Raw genomic sequence first — 21,449 nt, 5'->3', positions numbered from 1 at the left:
AATAAGACACTGGCGGCACCAGCAGGAAGCAACAACACAGAGTGGACACGCGATCCAAATGCAGGAAAGCGCACGTCCAGGCTGCTTTTATTCCCCAGAGCCCCCATCACATTGCACTGACTGAGCATGTATTTTCTCTTTTCTCGCTGTCCTGGATCACACGCCCCACAGATAAACAGTATGGCTATTTTTTAGGGCTAAATACTCATTGTTATCTTGCTCGCAAGACTACCTAGGCGTTTGCATTTTCACTGTATAGTAGCAAAGCAACGGGCAGGCAGCTAGTCAGTGAGACAACGCAGGTAAAAAGTCTGTCCTATACAGAGAGAAAGAAATATTTGGGGGATGGGGGTCCATAATACAGGGACGAGGTCCTAAATTGGATTAAAGATCTAGACGGGGTCACGAGGGAGAAAGCACTGATGCTGACCCTGTTTGGCTTGGAGGGGCAGGATGACGAACATCTCAAGCCCACAGATTGAGACGACAGGTATTCTCAGCATTAGTTCTTCCCATTACTGAGGTGTTAGTACCTAGCACACTTACGTCCTACTGATTATGTTTTTATATTCACAGAATGCCATCTGTGTTCCGTACAGTTTTGGATCGGGTGTTCGTTTTTGAACGCCAGTGTTGTTTACACGCCAGATTTCTGTACAAGCACCATTTACCCCTTGGCTACACAACTCGAGTGGTAACCCAACTTCGCTTACTATCACATGTCCAGACATGTTCACCTATTTCCAACTGAGATTGTCACATTCATTTCTCTTTTTCCCCTCATCTGCACCGCGATATGACCCGAATTTACCTATACTTTGGTATGTGATTTAATTTTTTGACTGTTTCAATTTTTTGTTCATGTCATGTTGCAATGTACTTACCGTTTGATTTATCCTCATTTCATGATTGTGCCCTGGTGGAATTTGCTTTTGTCATTATTACATTATGATATTCAAGACTTGCCCTGACGAAGGAGATTTCTCCGAAATGCATTGGCACATTAAGTCTATTTTTATTTAGAGATGCGTTAGCGGTGTCCTCACCAAGAATGGATTAGTGACTGACTTTTGAACTGTTCTTTTTGATAAACAACTATTTAACTCACTAAGACTTGGATTTCTATTTGAAACTTCTGCGAAATTTGAAAGATACTGGCATATTTTTGAAGAATTCTTTTCACAATTACATTACCCTTGTTGGTTCCAATGGAGAGCTGCTGTGTGACTAGATTTGATATCTAGCCTCCTGTTTTATATAACTACAAAGCCTTACCTCGATGGATAGGACCTGTAACTCTCACCAGCAATTAAGGGGGGAGGTTGGTAGGCCCATTTCCAGGGTCCTAACTGCCGTAAGAGCAGGAAGCGGGTTAACGCTAGATTCTACCCTTCAAGCCACAGAACTAATTCAAGCAGTCTTAGTTTTGTGGAATAGACAAGAGCCCCAAGAAGATCCAACTAAGTTTGAAAAGATTCTCCTAATCAACACTTACTGGAACCCGGCCAGAAATGATGCCGACAAATACTTACACGCCATAGAAAACACCCTTGAAGAAGCCAACGCCACCCACAAAAATCGATCACACAATAATTTCAATTTCGAGTGACTTAAAAGCAGTGTGCGTAACAGAGGGGGCAAAGGAGGCACACCTTCATTCGAGAGTGCATTTATATCTTAGGGGCAGAAAATGTAATCTGCTAATGGATGCATACGATCTGGATAACCTCCACAAAATAAAAAAGAACCAAATACCATCAGTACCGACATGGGAAGGAAAAGGAGTGGGTCTCATGATAGATCACACATGTGTCTCAAGAAAATTGCTGGAGCAAATTGAAGACTTTGAAGTCGTGAGAACCTTAAACAGCGACCATAACCCAGCAACCCACTGGAAAGTCACACACCCGAACAGGGAAAGCGTGTTTAATAACCTGAAACCTTGTAAGGGGAATACACGCCTTAGACTAAAAGAAATTGTTTCCTTGACATCTGACTATCGCCAAGCAAAGGAACAGTGGGGAAAGAGAGGCATAGAAGTTCTTGCCTACCAGCCCTTCCTCAAAGTACACAAAGTTAAACTGAAGAGCTCCGACACCTTAAAACCAAAGCTCCACGTGTACAACAAACTTAGTACCTAAAAGGCGAATGGTAAAACAAAGCAAACGCTTGGTGAAAAAAAAAAAAAGAAATCCATTAATAACTAAAGCAAAAGAGGAGGGGAAAAAAAAGAAACACCACAAAGCCTGGATACGGCAGCAAAGAGTAAATTAATACCAAGCAGACTCAGAAGCAATGCTGCGCATTCCGAGTGGCAAAAACTCCAGGGTCTTCTGGACCCTGATTGAGCCAGGCGCAAATGAAACACCACCACTTGATAACAACGTGGCTGAACAAGCTTGGATTTCACACAAGGAATTATATACATTATTGGGAAACAAATGCCCCCTTGAAACCCCATCTGTTAAAGTGCGCTGGAACATCGCCAGTGACAAGAAGACAAGATCAGAAAATTAAATCCTCGAGCACCGGGCCCAGATGGGTTAACTAATTATAACCTGAAACAGCACCCGGAAGCCTGGGCATCCCCGATAAGCGAGATATTCCAGTACTGCGTAGACTGCAGTGCAATTCCCTCAACATGGAAAAATGCCATCGTAGTGCCAATCTTTAAAAAAAAAAAAAAAAAAAAAAAAAAGACCAGAATGATACAAGGCAATATCGCCCAATCGCTCTACTGGATACCATATGTTTGGTTCCTTAGCTCTGGAGGGCTTCCCAGAGTGGACCTTTGCCTCCGATAATTATGATCCACTACAGGCGGGCTTCGTTCGTGGACTGGGAACTTCAGCAAACATTCTTCTAATAAGTGTTCTGAAGGCAAAAGCACTTCTAGCCAAAACACCATTAGGTCTAATCTTCGTGGACTTGGTGCAAGCTTTCGACAGGGTGAATAGAGAAAACTTGTGGCAAAAACTGTTAGTTTATCCAGGCTTGTACTCACAGACCTCAATGAGGGATACGCTAAACAAAGCTGGCCTGTTATCAGATAAGATCGTAACAGCGCGTGGGGTGAAGCATGGATGCCCTCTAGCGCCGCTGACTATAGGGACCCCCAGGAATTAATTCGAGCCTTCCCACCATCAATGGGAAATACAAAAATCCCAAGAATCCTCTATGCGGACGACATAATACTGCTTGACCAAACCCCTATCGGGTTACAAAGACAGATGGATAACTTGAAGGTCTACCTGAGAGACAACAACTTGGAACTCAACGAAACAAAAAAAAGAAGGTAATGTTTAGGAAAAAAAACAAAAAACACACCACAGTCTCAAACTGTTCACGGGGGTAACAGGCTGGAAAACGTCATCAGTTTCAAATACTTGGGGATAATACTGAACAGTAGAGATGAAACACAAATGCAAGACCATCTACGAGCAAAGATGAGAACCTTAATAGTCCAAACAAAAATCATGAACAGAAAGTTTGGACGTTTCTCATTAATGCCAATCCTGAAATTCTTTAGATCAAAGGTAAGCTTGAGGGACTCTTTTGGCGCCAAGTGCTGTCATTGCCACAGTCGACTCCTATGGTGTTGATTCGACGTGAACAGAGTTTGTCCTCCCTGAAAGCAACTGTCGAAAGAAGCGGTCTGATGCTATACAGGAAGATCATTCAACTGGCTGCAAAATCAATTCTGGAGATAATCAACAGAGCAATGTTGAACGATGAAAACCAAATGCTCACAAAATGGAGATCAAAGAACAGGAGCGTATTGAAGAAAAAAAATTAAAAAATTCGGACGTTCAGAAGAGGACCTCCTCGCCAATCCTGGGAAAGTCAATAAAAAGATCCTAGAAATGGATTGGATAGAGACTCTGAACGCAGCCTGTCAAAGGATCTGCCATATAATCCAAAAAAAAGTAAACAAGATTATACCATACCTCGTGAAAAATCACAGACAAGCTCTAAGAGCAAGTTTCATGAGAATTCACCTGAACTTAATCAGCACAAACGAGATCTTAGCCATCAGGCGACAGGTGGACTCAAACAAATGCCGCTTCTGCACCCAAGATAATCAAATCGAGACAAGAAGGCATCTCCTATCCTGTACAGGCCTCTCAAAAGAAAGATCAACATTGCTAGGCCACCTGCTTAAAAACGTATGTTTATGATGAACAGGAATGGTGGGCCCGCTTAATAAGCGGTGAAAAAACGAGCTGGGTCATCGCAGTGGTGGGTTTCTTCAAAATGATTGGCCTGGTCGCATAAGTGACAAAAAGGATCTGACCGATAAATATTCACTTGTTCATCTAAGCTGATGAGAGAGTAAAGACGCGACTACATACCTAATAACTTCATAAAGCAAATGCACTGGAGAACTTGAATTGCTTCTTTTTGTAAAAAAGTTGTTCACACAATTAAATCAAATAATAAAATAAAACATGGTTTCCCCACAGACCATCTGCTCTTTCACCATTAGCTAGAGTAATTGCTCTTAACGATTCTTTCACAGTCTGCTTAAAATGCTGCTCTGCAAGCGCTAAGATCAGTGTAGACTAACATTGCTGTTGGTAGTTTAGGTGCACAGATGGCTGGTACGGTTTTCTCCCATGTAAATGTGCGGGTCGGACTGGGCCATAAAATTGTCTCGTGCACCAATGAAAAATTGGCCCATAGTTGTAAATGGCAATTCATTCCTTTTCTAACCCTGTTTAAATAGTACCGAAGGGAGGGGGGGGGGTATAAAATGGCATGCAAATTGTGCATGTTAAATAATATTTACTCAGCAACACTGGTCAAAACTATTATTAACATAGTGAAGTAACATCACCAGTGCCATGGAAGTGGAATTGATATATAGTTTGTAAAAGAAGCAGCATTAAAGAAATTGCGCCGTTTAAAACTATTATTTTGGACATTTCCTTTGATCGGAGATCAACTGCCAGGTCCGCCCCCAAACCCCGCCTCTTTGGGCACCGCCCCCTTCACCTCCGCCATCACCCTGGCCCTTGTGGGACCCCCCCACCAAATTGTTCTCATTTCCACCACTGGATAAGGTGGTGGATGGCGGCAGCCGAATCTGCCATGAAATTCCCTCGGCGTATGCGGCGGCACGGCCATAAACCACTTCTGTGTGGGGGTGGGTGGAGCCGGGGATGAGGATACCAGCCAAGAAGACACACAAAGATCCGCCGTTGTGGCAACTAAAATCAAAATAGTTAAAACAAACCCATCGGTGTTTTGTTCTCCCCTGTTCCCCTCCCTTGCCGCGCTGTGAAACACTTTATGAGCTCGATGTAAATAAAAATATCAAATATACCAGGCACTTTGCCGAGATGAATAAGCGCATTATAAATGCTCAATAAAAAATAAATACCTGCCCGTGCACGGCGTGGACCACTCCTTCCTCCGTAATCCTTCTTCTTCTTAATTATCGGAGGCGTGGGCGGACCAACGCAGGCGCTTCCCCATCCTATAGGATGATGTGCACCGTACCCACTAATTATTATTTGGCTCCATTTAAGCTCACAACTCCTCCCACCTCCCCGTCTGCCTCACAAAATCCAACATCACACTACTCCTCCTCCTGCCTCTCTCCCCATCACCTCCCAGTATAGTCCTCCCACTCAGCTCAGCCACACCCAACGCAGTCAACCGAACCCTCATCAATTCTCTCTCTGCAACATGTCTTTCACACCTAATCAAAAAATGTCCCACCGTTTCAGGCACCCCACACACCGCACAGTCCCTTGATTCATGCTTCCCTATTCGAAATAGACAGTCATTCAGCCCCACATGACCTATCCTCAACCGATTCAGCATCACCTCCTCCCACCTCCTCCATTCTGAACTCCCTGCATCCACCTTCACCGACACTTTCCCACGAACACCGAACATCCACCTGCCCTTCACCCCATTCACCCACCTCTCCTGCCACTCATCCAGGACCCGTCTCACCATCACAGCCTTCACCTCATTCACACTCAAAGGCAATCTCACATCAATCGCTCCCCTCCTCATACCCTCACCCGCCGCCAGATCCACCAACTCATTTCCCAAAATGCCACTGTGACTGGGAACCCACTCCAAATCCATACCCCCGCGCACACACCGATCAATCTTCATCCTAATGTCCAAAATCACATCCTTCCTATCACCATCCCCTGCCACAATCGCCTGTAACCCACTCAATGAATCTGAGAACACCACCACTTTCTCATACCCCAACTCACACACCCTATCAATCACCAATGCAATCGCCACCAACTCAGCCGTACAAATAGACACATCATTCGTCCTATTTTATACTCCCCAATGCTTTCTAGATAATACGCCATTCCCACTCTCCCAGACACAGGATCCTTTGAACCATCCGTAAACACCTTGTATCCTTCCTTTCCTGCCACATACTCCTGACCCAAAGCTTTGATCTCACCCCGCATACCACTCTTCTTCGATACCACATTCGCCAACTCCAAACACACCTTTGGAGATCTCATCATCCACCTCGGCCTTCTCTCCAAATCCGTATCTGTCACAATCATCAAATCACCCACACCCCACTGCACTCCCTTCTCCTACATGTGAAACCCAAAAGTGCCCCCCTTCCTCCTCCACCGATCCCTGTAATAGTCAAACCTCCAATTATACTTCAAACATTCACGCACCGGATGAGCCACACTCTTCGCACTACACTTCACCCACCATCTCATATTTAACGCATCCCTCCTCAACCCCAATGGCATCTCTCCCACAAGCACCTGAACCGCATTCACTGGAGAGGACCTCATCACACCCGAACACACCCTCAATGCCCTCGCCTGTACCCTATCTAACCGCAACTTCTGACTAGACGTATAACCCACTGACACCTGACACCCAAAATCCATCACACTCAAAATCAACCCCTTATACAACATTCGTAAACACTTCTGTTGCACACCCCATTCTTTCCCTGTCACCGCCCGCAACAAATTCAGCCTGCGTTTACACTTATCCACCACACCATCCACTTGCACATTCCAATTCAACTTTCTATCCAGAATCACCCCCAAGTACCGAAACCCTTCCACGCTCTTCACCCTCACACCTTTCAAAACCAAATTCAACTCCTGCTGCACTCTTTTCCTTGAGAACACCATACTCACACTCTTATCCACAGACACCGAGAAACCCCATTTCCCACACCACTCCTCCATGCGTACTATCGCAGCTTGCAACCGTCTCTGTACCAACAACAAACACCGCCCTCTTACCCAGACCACACCATCATCCGTGAAGAAATCCACCTGACACCCAATTCCCGCCAAAGCTCGAATCAACCCACCCACCATCGCATTAAACAGCATCGCACTAATCACACTCCCCTGCGGCGTCCCATTCTCCATCTTCCAAACTTCAGACAGCACCCCCCTCACTCTCACCTGAAATGTCCTATCTGCCAAGAATGCCTTGATCCACCGAAACATTCTTCCCTTCACACCCATCTCCAACAGTCTCACTAACAACCCTCCCTTCCACACCATATCATACGCCTTCTCCAAATCCAAAAAGAACGCTCCCACCAACTCTCCATCACATAATGCCTCCTCCACCCCAGTCACTAATCTCACTAATGGATCAGCCACCGACCGATTCCTCCTGAACCCACTCTGAAAGTCACTCAAACATCCATTCGACTCCAAATAAAACCCCAATCGCTCAACCACCATCCGTTCCATAACCTTACACAGCACAACAGTCAACGCAATCGGTCTATATGACTTACACTCTGTAGGAACCTTGCCACCCTTCAAAATCGCCACTACAAATCGCTCTTTTCCACAACTTCGGCAAAACTCTATTCTTCCAGATCTCATTGAACAACGCTAATACCTCTAACTTACATTCCTCAGGCAACTTCTCCAAAAATACATACATAATTCCATCCACCCCAGGGCTAGACCACTTCCCCTTCCGAATCGCTCCATTCAACTCTACCATCGAAAATGAAACCTCATAATGCTCCTCCCAAGGCCCAACATTCGCCACCACCTCTCGCGTCTCCTCCTCTACCACACCCATTCGTATCCTCACCTCTTCTGGAAATTTCCTCGAACTGTGAACCTCCGCAAAATACTCCCCCAACAAATTCACCTTATCCCCATCCTCACTAATCACCTCTTCTCCTTTCAACAACACAGACATACCACCCTGCGACCTCATTAATCCGGACATCCGCTTGAACTGTTTCCAAACCTCACTCACACCAGAATCACTCCCCAGGGACCCACAATAGCCCCTTCAATATCCTCTCATCACCCTCTGCGCCACCGCCTTAGCCTTCTTATATGCCACCAGATCCACCAACATTCCCGTTCTCACCGCTCTTGCTCTAGCCTTCTTTCGTGCCGCCACTGCTCTTGAACATTCCACCGACCACCAAGGAACCTCGATCTTCCCACCCTTCCCCTTCTCAACCTCCGGAATTGCTGCCACAGACGCTGCTCTCATTCCCTGCACCAGATGCTCACTCCATTCATCCAACACCCCCCTCTCTTCGCCTTGGAACAATCAAATCCCGACACACTCCTTTGTACACCTCCCAATCAGCCTTCCTAAAATTCAACCGACTCCCAGTCATACGTGACCTGATCCCTACCTCACCCCTCACAGTCACCAAAATAGCAGAATGATCACTCCCCATGTCTCCATCCTCACGCACCTCCCAATCACAGTCACCTGCAATTGCAGCAGTCACCCAGGTCAAATCCAAGCACAACAGCTTCCCAGTCCTCACATCCAACCTCGTACCCGACCCATCATTCAGCAATACCAGACTCAATTCATCCGCCATGTCTTCCAACAGTTCTCCATTCGTATCTGTCCTATCACTACCCCACAACGTGTTGGCACTGTTAAAATCGCCACACAAAACACACGGTCCCACATGTCCTCTTATCACTCCAGTCAACACACCCACTTCCACCACCTCACACGGATTATAATAATTCAGTACCAATACTTCCGATCCTCCTACCCGAATCCCTGCCCCAATCGCCTCTACTGCTCCATCCACCACAATCTCCCTTGCAATCAACCCCTTTCGAACTGCTAAAGCCACACCCCCCTCTCCCCTCCAACCTATCCTTACGAAACAACTCAAAACCTGGTATCACAAATCTCAAATCACCCCTCAACCACATCAACATTCAATTCCTCACACAACACGGCTTTCAACTCCTGTCCATTCCTCAACAAACTCCTCGCGTTCCACTGCAAAATCCTCATGCCGGCACCCCACTCAGCTTCCGCACTTTAGCAACCTTCTTAAACACATCTTCTGATACATCTACAACATTCAAAAACCTCCTCCCAGCTTCCACCACTCCTTTCGTAAGATCTGATGAACTGATAGACGTATTCCCCTGAACCAGATCCAGCACATTCACTAAAGCACAAAAACTCAGTTTTCGGAACAACCACCATTTCTACACCTTTCACTTCACCCACCACTTTCTTTCTTCCCACAACCTCATCCACCACCAACTTTTTCTCACTCACCTCACTCACTACCCGTACTGGTTTCACCTTTGCAACAGCCTGCGCGTAAAACAGACCTTCCGCCGCCCTCACCTGTACCACTTCTCTCGCCACCCTGTAACTCTCACATCCCCTAAACGCGGAAGAATGCTCCCCCCCACAATTCACACATTTCTCCGGAGTCCCCACCTTACATTCCTTTATATCATGCTCTCCACCACACCTCCCACAATGTCTCTCATTCCTGCATGCTCTCGCCACATGTCCAAATCGTTGACACTTATAACACCTTAATGGCATTGCCACATATGCTTTCACACGATACCTCTGATAAGCCATCTCCACCACCTCCGGACACTCCGTTCTCTCAAATCTCACTGCCACAGTTGTAGACACCACATCCCCATGTGCATCCCTCCTCCCCAACCTCCACCACCCCCACCAGTTGCTCCTCCACCTCAGACATACTCATAACCACTGGCACTCCATACAGCACCCCCTTACAAGACACTCCACTTTGATCAAACACTCTTACCACATGCCTACCCAGACAATGCACCTCCAGAATCTTTGCTTTGCTATCAGCATCCGACCCCTCCACCAACAACCGACCCCCAGCCACCACTTGTACCCGGGAAACATCTCCCACTGCTGCCTTCAACCATCTAGCAATCTCCGTCGGATTCACCCCCAGAAACGTCTTGTCACGATTTTCAGGTTTCAACACTACCTTCCACACACTATCAGACTGCATCTTCTCCTCAGACATACTGCTCACTGAGGCTTCCAGCCCCTCCAAAGCGCATTTTTCTGGAGTCCCCGACCCTGAGATGTCCCGGACCAGCCCCCCTTCATCATCCCTCTGAGGGGATCTGCTGCGATGCCGTCCCTCATTTCCCCCCTTCCACAGGTGTAAATTTCACAGATGATGTCTTCCCCCTCTTTGCCTCCTCCACCCCCCTTTCTTTCCAACCTTCCCTTTCCCCTTACCCATTCTTACCGCCTCCTCTGAGCACTCTCACTCCTTGCATCCGACTGCAGAGACCGCTCCTCCTCCTCGAACCCAGCACCCTCCACCCAGTCACTGCTCGGCCCTGCCTAGGTCCACCTTCTCTGAGAGTCTCCTCTCCCCTGCAACAGAGCCACCGTCCCTAGTTCCTGTTAGAGGAACAGGCCTCTGCTAGCGTCCCTCCACCACTTCCTGTGGCTGTCACTAGTGTCGTATTCCCATCCGAGATTGGCTCCTGCTGTACACTTAGTTTAACCGCCAGCTTTGAAAACTGACACGGAGCACGCCGCAATCAAACATCCCGCAGCCCAAAAGTCCGAACTCTGCACGTAGACGACGTCCCGCGTGAAAACGTCACGACGACGTAACAAGTCGTTATGCCTTAAGGCATTTCAGAAACTATCGGCCAACTTTTAAAACAAACACAATGCTAGCGGGTCTCATAGGGACTTTAAATGTGCGATTGATAAAGAAAGCACTACAAGACCTCCGTTTAGCCTTCTCTTGCACACATTGCAATGGGGTAAATGAACAATCCCTCCCCTGGGAATGCCAAATCACCCCCATGCAGGAGAAATAAAGAACTGTTATGCTGGTAATTCGTACCCATATGCGTCTGTCTGCATAAGCCACATATCCCCATCTGCTGCACATAGCAAATCCTCCAGCCTCCTCCCTCCCTCTCCAGCGGGGTGGATAACTAACCGTTCGCTCTACTGTTCACTGGTACAGTAGAAGTCCCATTGGGACGTGAGGAACGCACTGTGCACAGCCCCACGCCATAAAACATCTCCCACGGGCAAATCGCACATCTGCATGAGAAAAGCCCAAAACGAACTGAATCCACCTGTACTTTAAGTAAATCTCAACCGATGCACATTACAAACCCCAAAATATACAGAAATACCCCCTCCCCAATATTGCCTCACCCCTTTGATGCACATTACATATCCTCAAAAAACACTGAAATAACGAAAAAAAACAAAACTGAATCCGCCTGTACTTTAAGTAACGATGCACATTACAAACCAGCAAAATACACAAAAAATACCCCTTCTCAGTATTGCCGCTCTGCATTAAAGTAACAATCCGCTCTGCATTAAAGTAACAATCAACAAGAGATAACTTTAAGACTTACCATAAACCAAATAACCACTTTGTAACGGAGGAATCGCTCCGCAACGCCTTGCCTTCCCTCTCCTGCAAAAGAGACGACGAAGTGAACGCCAGTGTTGCCAACTCCTCAGTGAAGAAAGTAGCTTCTTCTTCTTCTTCTTCTTAATTAACGAACGCGTGGGCGGACCCACGCAGGCGCTTCCCCATCCTAAAGGATGATGTGCACCAACTACACCAATCAACACACAGGCCACACTTCCACACAAACCACCCGCAACCCCACCGCAAACAACCACACCCCACCAATCCAACACCAGCCACCCGCAATCCCACCGCAAACAACCACACCCCACCAATCCACACCAACAGACACTACACCCCAAACTCACACCACCCAGGGAGCCCGGAGACCAGCGCGCAGACCCGCGAGACCCCAGCCCGTACGCCTACACATGCGCTTCAGGCGAGGAAAGAAAGTAGCTATTGGCTCCCCTAGAAGTCGCCAGAAGTAGCTAGATGACGTCACTGCCCAATTTGCATAATACCTCCTCTTTCCCCCTGCGATTTATGGCTTTTACTGTGGCCCCCTCCCCTTTTAACACCTCCCTTTTAAGTTATAAGTGTGTTTTACTGTGGCCCCCTCCCCTTTTAACACCTCCCTTTTAAGTTATTTGTGTGTTTTTACATTACTCCCGTTAGAAAACGGGCGAATTACAGCACTTTTTTCAATTGGTTTGGAAACTTGCATAAATGAGCAAGTCTCCAAACCAATTGAAAAAAGTAGCTAGATTTCTCGCTAGCCGCTTTTTTATGAAAAAGTCGCTAGGGGGGCGTACTTTCTCGCTAAATATAGCGAGAAAGTCGCTAGGTTGGCAACACTGGACTGAACGCTTAAACCCACGTGATGCAGAGCGGCCCACGTGATGATTGGAGGCGAGCGTTGCTAGGGTCCGTTTCTCGAATGGATTGGGAACAAGCGAACTACTCTTTACGTAACGCGCATGTCCAGCTTCCAGGCAGCATCAGGTGTGTGCATGCGATCCAGCTCTTTTAGTGAATTTTATATACATTTCTTTTAGCATCCATCAACTTAGACGTTCTCACCCCTTTGCTGTTATATTGTTACTAGGAGCACTTTTGCAACCTCTAGGAATGCACGTTGAAGCTGTAATTCCTTGTATTGTACTTATCACTTGTTGAAATTAAATATTCTAAGTACGTGATTTTCTAAACATCTGGTTTTGAAATTACACGGGGCAGCCTGTTGTTGGTATTATAGACACAATAGCTGCTCCGAAACTCATTTACGGTACGGTTCAGGCTCTGCAATGCTCGCAGACGCAGTAACTGCTGTGCAGCTACTACACAGACCGTGCTCTGGTGTAAGTTACTATATATATAACCTGTGCCGGATAATGCTCGCAGACGCAGTAACTGCTGTGTAGCTGCTACACAGACCCTGCTCCGGTATAAGTGACTATATATATATATAATACCTGCGCTGGCTAATGCTCAAAGACGCAGTAACTGCTGTGTAGCTACTACACAGACCCTGCTCTGGTGTAAGTGACTATAATATATACCTGCGCCGGCTAATGCATGCAGAGACAGTAACTGCTTTGCGGCTGCTACACAGACCCTGCTCCGGTATAAGTGACTATATATATATATATATATATAATACCTGCGCTGGCTAATGCTCAAAGACGCAGTAACTGCTGTGTAGCTACTACACAGACCCTGCTCTGGTGTATGTATGTATATATATATATACCTGCGCCGGCTAATGCATGCAGAGACAGTAACTGCTTTGCAGCTGCTACACAGACCCTGCTCTGGTGTAAGTGACTATACACGCGCTGGCTAATGCTTGCAGAGACAGTAACTGCTGTACAGCTGCTACACAGACCCTGCTCTGGTGTAAGTGACTACATATATAATAATACCTGCACAGACTAATGCCCGCAGACGCAGTAACTGCTGTGCTGCTACTACACACACCCTGCTCTGGTGTAAGTGTCTACATATATAAGCCCGCAGAGGCAGTAACCGCTGTGCAGCTACTACACAGACCCTGCTCTGGTGTAAGTGTCTGTCACAAAGTGTGTAGGGGTGATGGAGTTCTTTCTGTGAATTGTTTGCCGATTCTGTGGCGTAGTAGTTTTTTTTTTTTTGTTGCTTTGAGGACTGATGCTTTGTACAGTTTGAGTTGTCTTTGGTATTTTATTTAGTCTTGTCTGGTGTATTGTTCTCTCCATTTTGTTTCCATTTTGCAGTTGGTTTTTTTTGGGGCGTTTTTTCAGTTCTTCTGTGAACCATTTTGCTGCCAGTTTTTTTGGTGTTGCTTTGAATGTGTTAGCTGGTGCTAATTGGTTAATGGCCTTGGTGATCCAATTGTTGAGTGTGTCTTCTGTTGTATCTATGTTTGTATTGGTGGGATCTCTTTCACCTAGGTTGTCGTGGTGGCTTGATAGCATGGCGGCCTCGTCCGCTAGTTTTGTTGCAAAGTTGGGGTTGTAAGAAAATGGTTTGTAGATCAGTAGGAATACTATGTTGGATTGGTCGTTGAGTTCTATTTTGATTTGGTGGGATTCATAGTCTTCAGCGTTGGTTGTGATGATTCGAGATGCTCAGGCGTGTTTTTTGTGTATAATTGTGATTCTACCTCCTCTTCGGTTTTCTCTGTTGGCGTGTATTAATTTATAATTGTTGTGTATTGCTTCGTTCGCAATGGCTTTATTGTTATCTGATAGCCAGGTTTCAGTAAGGAAGAGCACGTCTGTGCCTCCTTCGCTTAGGAGGTCATTGATTTCTGTTGAGTGGTATGCCATGGATCTAATCTTGAGGAGGCTGCAGTGTAGTTTGCTGGATTTACCTTTTGTGTTGTTGTTAGTATTGTTTGTTCTGACCGGTGTGTTGTTGGTTGGGTTTCCGTTCCAGGTGGGTTTTTCCCGGTTGAGTCTTTTGGGTGGGGTGGTTCTTTGTTGGTCAGTCTCTTTGTCGAGTAGACCGATAAGGTTTATGGTGGGGTTGGTTCGTTTCCAGGTGGTAAATAGGGTAGCTACCCCTCTGTTGTTCCAGCCTTGGTGATCTAGTGGGTGTAGAGTGAGTGTGATGGTTTCCAATTTGTTTGTTCTGGTTGGGGTATTGTCCATGGTGGAGACCGGGTTGTGATGGTTTATTAGTTGTCATCCGTTTGTGTCCTGGTTGGGTCTGTATTCGTGAAGCTTGTTGGCTGTCGGTTCGTTGTTGCTGTGCTGTTTTTGTTTACCACGTTGTCGTATGTGGACAGGTAGCGAGCATTGTAGTCTCTCTTTGCTCTGTTATTTGTATGTCTCCTTGGGCCATCTCAGATGTTTGTTGAGTTTTTTGGGGTTGTGGGATCATGCTGGTCCGTGCCTTCGCGAGTGGTTTGGGATTTCTTATTTCTGTTTTCTTTTCTGACTTCTTTGTCTTTCTTGTGACGAGGCATGATGCGTGGGTTGTGTTCCTTAGTGGGCGTCCTCTTTCGATTGGTGTTTTTCATGGTCTTTTGGGTTTAGTCTTTGCTGTTTGTGGTTTCTTGTTGCTTGGATTTGGTAGGTTGTGGGTAGTTGAGACCTCGGTTGATGGGACTTTGTGGTGCCGTTTGTTTATTGCTTCTTTCTTTTTTGGATCCTTTTCTTTTTTTTTTATCCTGGAGGTACTTTTCGTTATGGTTGTTGATTATTGGATGTTGCGCAAAGCAAACATGAATAATGTGTGAAGGAGTGCATGTGAATACTGCCATATATTGGTGCAGTGATGTTGGGGAGAATTCTCATTTCTGTGCTAATTCCCTTCAACCTTAGAGACCCCCAGCTCTTTTGCTGGACTGTAGGACTTTTTAATTTTAACCCTGGAGTGAGTGAGACCCTTTTCCCACTGCCTCATGTGTTTTGACCTTTGGATTATGTGTTCACTGTTTTGGAAGTCTGACAAACTCCATATGCATCTGCTTTTTGTATGGGGACACACAGCACCTTCAGTGCAGTGTCACTGAGAAATCCTTTAGATTTCTCATAAGGTTTAAAATACCTTTTTCTTGTGTAAACTACTGTTCCCAAGAATAGTAAAGTGAAATTGACTTTACTTACCTTTTCTCTTTGTGGGTCCAGCACACACCATCTTAAGTGGAGTGCTGGAGGGTTACCTAGTAGCTCCTTATCCTACATTCTCATGTAACATTTGTATGTTGCCCTCCCTACTTTTAAATGGCTAGTGGCAGTGGTTTAATTTTTCCTACCATTGTGCTTTTCTACAGCAGGCTGAACCCTCAGCTGCAGTATAGCATCCAGGGGTGACCATTTTATAAAAACGGCCCCTGTCTTTTTTTGCAATTTACTGTTTGTGAGGTCTTTCTTGGGTTTTACTATGTGCGTCGAACAGATTGGAGCCCTTTGTTTGTCTTGCCTTTGGCGCACTTCAGCCCTGAGGCCCGCCTCTGTTTCCAGTGTGTCTGGAAGGACAGGATGTGAGTGAGGGTCCCGAAACTCCCATGTCCTTTTGTCTATAGGAATGCCTAAATGCAACCAGTCCTGAATGGCTGGCTGTCTGGCTGGCTGTCCTTTCAGGACAGCGACCCTGATGTGTCATTGACAGCCTAGGCTGTGCATGAATGGTAGAATCTGCTTAAAAATCAAGGGTTTTGGGACTAGAGGCAGAGTCGACCACTGGGAGAAACACCCGACGAAGAAACCGTGAACGAAGGTTGCTGCATCCTCCTGGACCTTTGAGTTGCCTGGTGAAGCCCTGCTGCTGTGCTGAAACTCCCTTTTCAGACAGAGAAGCTCCGGAATGGACGACTTCTCCCCCTGGGTTAGTGGGACCAACTAACCCAGAGACGAACTCCACTGGACCATCTTCCCTGTCTGGCTGTACTTCTTCATTGCTGCAAGAACCAAGTGCCATGGGTCGAGTAATCTGTAGTCGAGTGAAACGTCTGAAATCCGGCTAGAAGCTCCAGGAGTCTCCTAAGGACCCTCCAGAAGCAGGACGACCAGAGCTAGAGTCCCCTCACCAGATCTAAGGAGTGAAGGAAGCCCAACCGGTACCAGAGATCAGCAACAGTGCTGTTTACTAAGCGCTGAAACCGAAAAGAGCCCGTAGCTGCCAATGACCTCCGAAGTACCACCGCAGGAGCCCTACAGATGTCCTCCCTCTTGTCCCCACAACTGAGGCTCAGAAACACAGGGTCTGTAACACTGTAGCAGGATAGAAGCCAGCTGGACCACTCTTCGTCAAACCAGTGGTACTGTTTAGACTTAGGGTACTTACCTCACTCTCTTGTAGCCTTGCTTTTCTCAGTTGGGAATTGCAGTGGCTTACTTTTAGAGTTGATTCCAACTCTGTTTTCACAGCTTGTGACCCTACAAGTGATTTTCTAACAAACTCTCTAACTTTGTGCAAGCCTTTTGATTCTAAGAAGTACCTCCGCTCCAAAGACTGTTTCAAATTGATTTTAGCTGTCCTGGCTCCCTGCAGACTCTTCTATCCCACTGACTTTGATATGGTTTGTCCCTCATAGGTAGTAACTTGTTTTAGACTGTTACTGCTGGGAAAGGCTTGTCTAGATTTCATTTGAAGATTTAGTTGTCCTCACATATACTGAGAACCTGTTTTTTTTTTTTTTTTTTTTATTACTTGTGTATAATTACATTGTGATTTTTACAAGGAAGAACTATTCATTGTGATTCTCTATAGACAGAGAGTTGCATGCGCTTGACGATCGTCAGATCACATATTCAGCGTGAGAGTTGATTTTTTTGAAAGTGATGTCAAATAGTTTTGCTGCAGTATTAGTCCATTTGACGTTTTCTCCAGACAGTAATCTGTTCCACCAGACATCATCTTCCAAGATCGAGGAGTCCATCCCAAGGGGTGACAAGTAGGCTGCCCTTTCCAGATTCAGTGCTGGGCAGTGCATCAGCAAGTGTCTTAGATTTTCAGACTTGTCTGGTGTAGCACATAATCTGCATTCCTTAGACCCAGACTGAAGTCTGATGGAGAGAATTACGCGTTTAGGAAGTAGATTCAAGCCTGCTCTTAAAAATATCTTCATGAGGCCTTTGTCTGGGAATTTGAGACAGTATGGCAATGGAACTTTGAGCTTGTTGAAGCTGGGCGGCAGATGGTTTGTTAATTTGTTCGCCTGGGCTTTATCAACTGTGTTGATCCAGTCCTGTAGTTCCATTTTATATTTTATTCTCTGGGGGTTCCTTACAAGGTCATCTTCGGTGCATGCCAATTCTTCTAATTTTGCTTGCTGTTTCTTGGCCAAGGTGTTTAGAATATTGGTGTGCCCCATGGTAAGCTCTGTTGTAATGATCTTGTAGCTTGAGAGTGTGTCCGGAAGAAGAGTTTTTCTAAAGAGTTGCATAGCACTCTGTTCAATTGTTGATAGTAAGGACAACAGACCCTGGTCACGCCTGATGCTTGCGATTGAGACTGAGTTTGGAAGACCAAGGACTGATCTCCACAGTAGCCCTTCCAATTTAGACCAGATTGTGCCTGGCATGGTAAGTGTTGCTCCCATCCCATAAGTTATGGCTGGAACGACTTTGCCTTTGTAGAATTGGATAACCGGAACCAATGAGAATTTCCCATATTTGTTTGTCAATTGCTCTCATCTGAGCCGCAAGGTTCCTTGTTTTTCCCCACAAAAACCTCTGCATTGTTGACTCATGCGCTGAGCTATCGATTGTTACGCCCAAGTATTTGAAATGGGTGACCACTTCGATCTTGGTGTTTTCCAGATACCATCCTCTGTTGCGTCTACTGTTTGAATGACCTTTTTCGAGGATCATGATTTTGGTTTTTAGTTTGTTAATTTCTAGGTTGTTTGTACCCATGTACTGCACCAGGTTTGTGAGTTGTCGCTGTAAGCCAACTTCAGTCTGGTCTAACAAGATTAGATCATCAGCGTAAAGTAAACGGGACACATTGGTGTTTCCTATTTTTGGAGGAAAGCTCGAATTGATGGTTCTGTATCCTTGAAGTCGCCCAAGAAGCTGATGAAGAGGGCCGGGGCTAACGGGCAGCCCTGTTTAACCCTGCACTCTGATGGAATCTCTTTTGACAACAGGCCTTGGTTGTTCAGTCGCACCCGAAGTTTGGTTGCGGTATGAAGTGCCATAATTGGGTGTAATATTTCGCTTGGCACTTCCAGTTTTTCAGTTTAGACCAAGGAATACGCATGTCCACTCTGTCAAAGGCCTGTGAAAGGTCTATGAAGGCCAGAAACACTGTTGGGGCCCCCTGCTTGACTTTATATTTTATTAGATTCAACATCAGGCTGTTTACAGATGTTCCACCGTTTTTTAAGAAGCCCATCTGGAAGGGATCATTTGCTGCCGATGATTTTACCCAGGATTGGAAATGCTTGAGTAGTAGTGTTGCAAAGATTTTTCCAATGATGTCCAATAATGCTATTGGCCGATAGTTCATTGGCTCTTCTCTGTTGCCACGTTTGAACAGTGGGACTATTACTGAATGGGACCAAGAAATCGGGATTGCTTTTGATGAACTGCAGTGCTGGAATAAGATACTGATAAATATTGTCCATTCGTCCAGGATTTGCTTGAGGTCAATGTTGGAAAGACCATCTGGACCTGGGTCTTTGGAGGATTTTAGACGTTTAATAAAGTCCCTGATGTCGTCCTCTGCGGCTAAGTTGATCCACGGGCTGCTGCTCTTGTGTGTTGGTGGTGGAGTCTGAGCCAGGGGGGCTGTGAATAACTTTTCAAAAAAGTTAATCCAGTTTTCTTCAGTGACCGAGTTGGCCAATTGGTTTTCTTGCGTCTTGCCTGTATTCTTGATGAGTTCCCAAAAGTCACTAGATTTTTTGGTGCTTAGTGTTCTCAACATGATCTCTGCGTCATTTTGATACATTGAACATCTATGCTTGTGTAACCATGATTTGTAACTGTTTACTTCAAGTTGCCATTTTAGCCAAGAGGGTTCAGAATTCTCGATTTTTGCTTTTCTTTTCGCTTGCCTCAGGCGCTTTCTTCTTTCCACCAGAGTTCGATCATACTCATGATTATGCTTTCTACCTGTTGCTTTGCTTCCCTTTGGTTCCACCTTGCATTTTAATAGAAAAGGGAGGTAGTCTGGTCGTTCTATTTCTTTCGGTTTGTTTATGTTTCTTTCATATTTGTCTGTGATGGTCCTGATGTTGGCAGCGGTCAGGCGGAGTCTGGTTTGCTGGTTGTTTGACTCCAATGATGGAAGAAATAGTGGGCCCTCTGGATGTGCCGACGTCCACTTCATAGAGAGCAGGTTATGATCGCTTTCTGTGGTCCGGGTTACTTCAAAAGATTCAATAAGTTACAGTAGGCTATGTGATACAAAAAGATAGTCAAGAGTTGCCTTGAAGTTTTCGCGCTCCCACGTTGGGATGATCTTTTCCCAGGGTTTCAGCCATGCCACGTTGTGGAAGTTCCGTGAGTTCATCAAGGACATCCATGCAGTTCCTCTTTCTTCCGTCGAGAATTTATGATTAGATTTAGGCAGATCAGTGTTTCCCGGATCACATTTTGCATTCAGATCTCCACATATGATTACATCAGTTGTGTTCTGATCCACTCGTATATTATCAATGGCGTCTGCTACTTTGTTGCAGAAGATTGTAGTTAAAGTTTTCTAGGGATTCCAATAGAGATTTATGATGGCTAATTGGGACGTACGCGATGTTCTAGTCCTTGTGTTCTGGTGCGTCCATGTGGTTAGGACCGCAAGCATCCCATATGACGCTATTAGTTTTTTAGTAACCCTTATACCTGAGCCAAGCCGTGTTGCGAGAAGGAGGCCTGAGGACGGGCGTCCGAATATGCCCCTTGTGGCCGCAGAAAGTTCGATCGCGTATCCATCCAGGGTGGGTTTCTCTGTTAGCCAGGTTTCCTGGAGGCATAAAATATTGTGCCCCCCCCAGGTCCTGGTTGCTTGGGTTGGTAAGGTGCGTGTGGCCTCGAGTGTTCCATGAGGCCATTGACAGAGTATTTGTCACAGTTTCTTCTTGGTCTGGTGGTAGTGGGGCCAAAGTCCAGTTCGACACCAATTGTGGTTGCTATCTGCAAGACTTCCCTTTTGCCACTGCCTTTAGCCATTGCCATGGTCCTTTCGGAGATCTAGTTTCTCTTTGCTCATGGGGTTTTGCCCTGGTTCGGGAGATGTGACCATTTGACTTTCCTATTGATGGTACATCGTCTAGCGAACTGGAATGATGGTCTGTTTTGTCGGATCCTTGTGTGACAAGCCTTGATGAAGCCTTCACCCGAGTGTCGTTGCTGTTGGAAGAGAAGCGCCTTTCTGAATGAACCATGTAAGGTCTTGGGTGGTGGGACGGAATCCTTTCTGCCATGTCTGTTATTGTAGAGGTCTTGGGTTTTGGAGATGTAATGGGTTTTATGGGCCCACCCTTCTTCTTGACGTCCTTTTCGTGATTCGGTCTGAGGGTTTCCAAGTTCCGTTAATAAAAAGCCAGTTTGCTTAAGATCGCTGTAGGCTTCCACAGGGATTACTTGCAGGGCCCGAGATTTTATGTGGAGAAATGCCTTAGCTTTTTAATCCCTATGGTAGGGCTCTTTTTTAGTCTCGTTTTTAGTGATCTCAAAGACTTGATTTTGTTCAGAGTTTTCAGCACCGTTTTTCTGTTTAGTATCACGTAGGCAGATCTGCTTGATACTTGTTCCAGATTGAAGACTCATGTCCCCCTAGGGGTTTTTTCAGTGCTAATAGAGTGGTCTGTATGCTGTTTGTCCGTTAGTTTTTCATCTGG

At 45.9% G+C, this 21,449-nt stretch overlaps 1 protein-coding gene and 1 long non-coding RNA gene across 5 annotated transcripts in view; one reads left to right on the top strand and one right to left on the bottom strand.

The window, feature by feature from the left end:
* The window catches only part of LOC138447718 (uncharacterized), a 29,473-nt gene extending 17,692 nt beyond the window's left edge, over positions 1-11,781 (bottom strand). Inside the window, exons 1-2 of one of the 4 annotated variants that reach the window (XR_011259932.1) lie at positions 10,529-10,858; positions 5,384-5,479 (exon numbers count right to left, since the gene is read on the bottom strand). This is a non-coding gene — a long non-coding RNA (uncharacterized lncRNA). Of the gene's footprint in view, positions 1-5,383; positions 5,842-10,528; positions 10,859-11,675 lie in introns of those variants that run through there. The other 3 variants (XR_011259930.1, XR_011259933.1, XR_011259931.1) reach the window with 3 other exon arrangements.
* A 795-nt stretch (positions 11,782-12,576) lies between these two features.
* DSN1 (DSN1 component of MIS12 kinetochore complex) overlaps positions 12,577-21,449 on the top strand; it is a 261,194-nt gene continuing 252,321 nt past the window's right edge. The window contains exon 1 of the mRNA XM_069604016.1: positions 12,577-12,679. Within this exon, the coding sequence (XP_069460117.1) occupies positions 12,655-12,679 (25 nt within the window). The 5' untranslated portion in view covers positions 12,577-12,654. The remainder of the gene's footprint in view (positions 12,680-21,449) is intronic.

This window comes from Ambystoma mexicanum, chromosome 3q, assembly GCF_040938575.1.
Source record: "Ambystoma mexicanum isolate Mex_15411 chromosome 3q, UKY_AmexF1_1, whole genome shotgun sequence".
Taxonomy (NCBI): domain Eukaryota; kingdom Metazoa; phylum Chordata; class Amphibia; order Caudata; family Ambystomatidae; genus Ambystoma; species Ambystoma mexicanum.
Note: the sequence above shows the minus strand (reverse complement) of the source record. Positions and strands in the feature narration are given on the sequence as shown.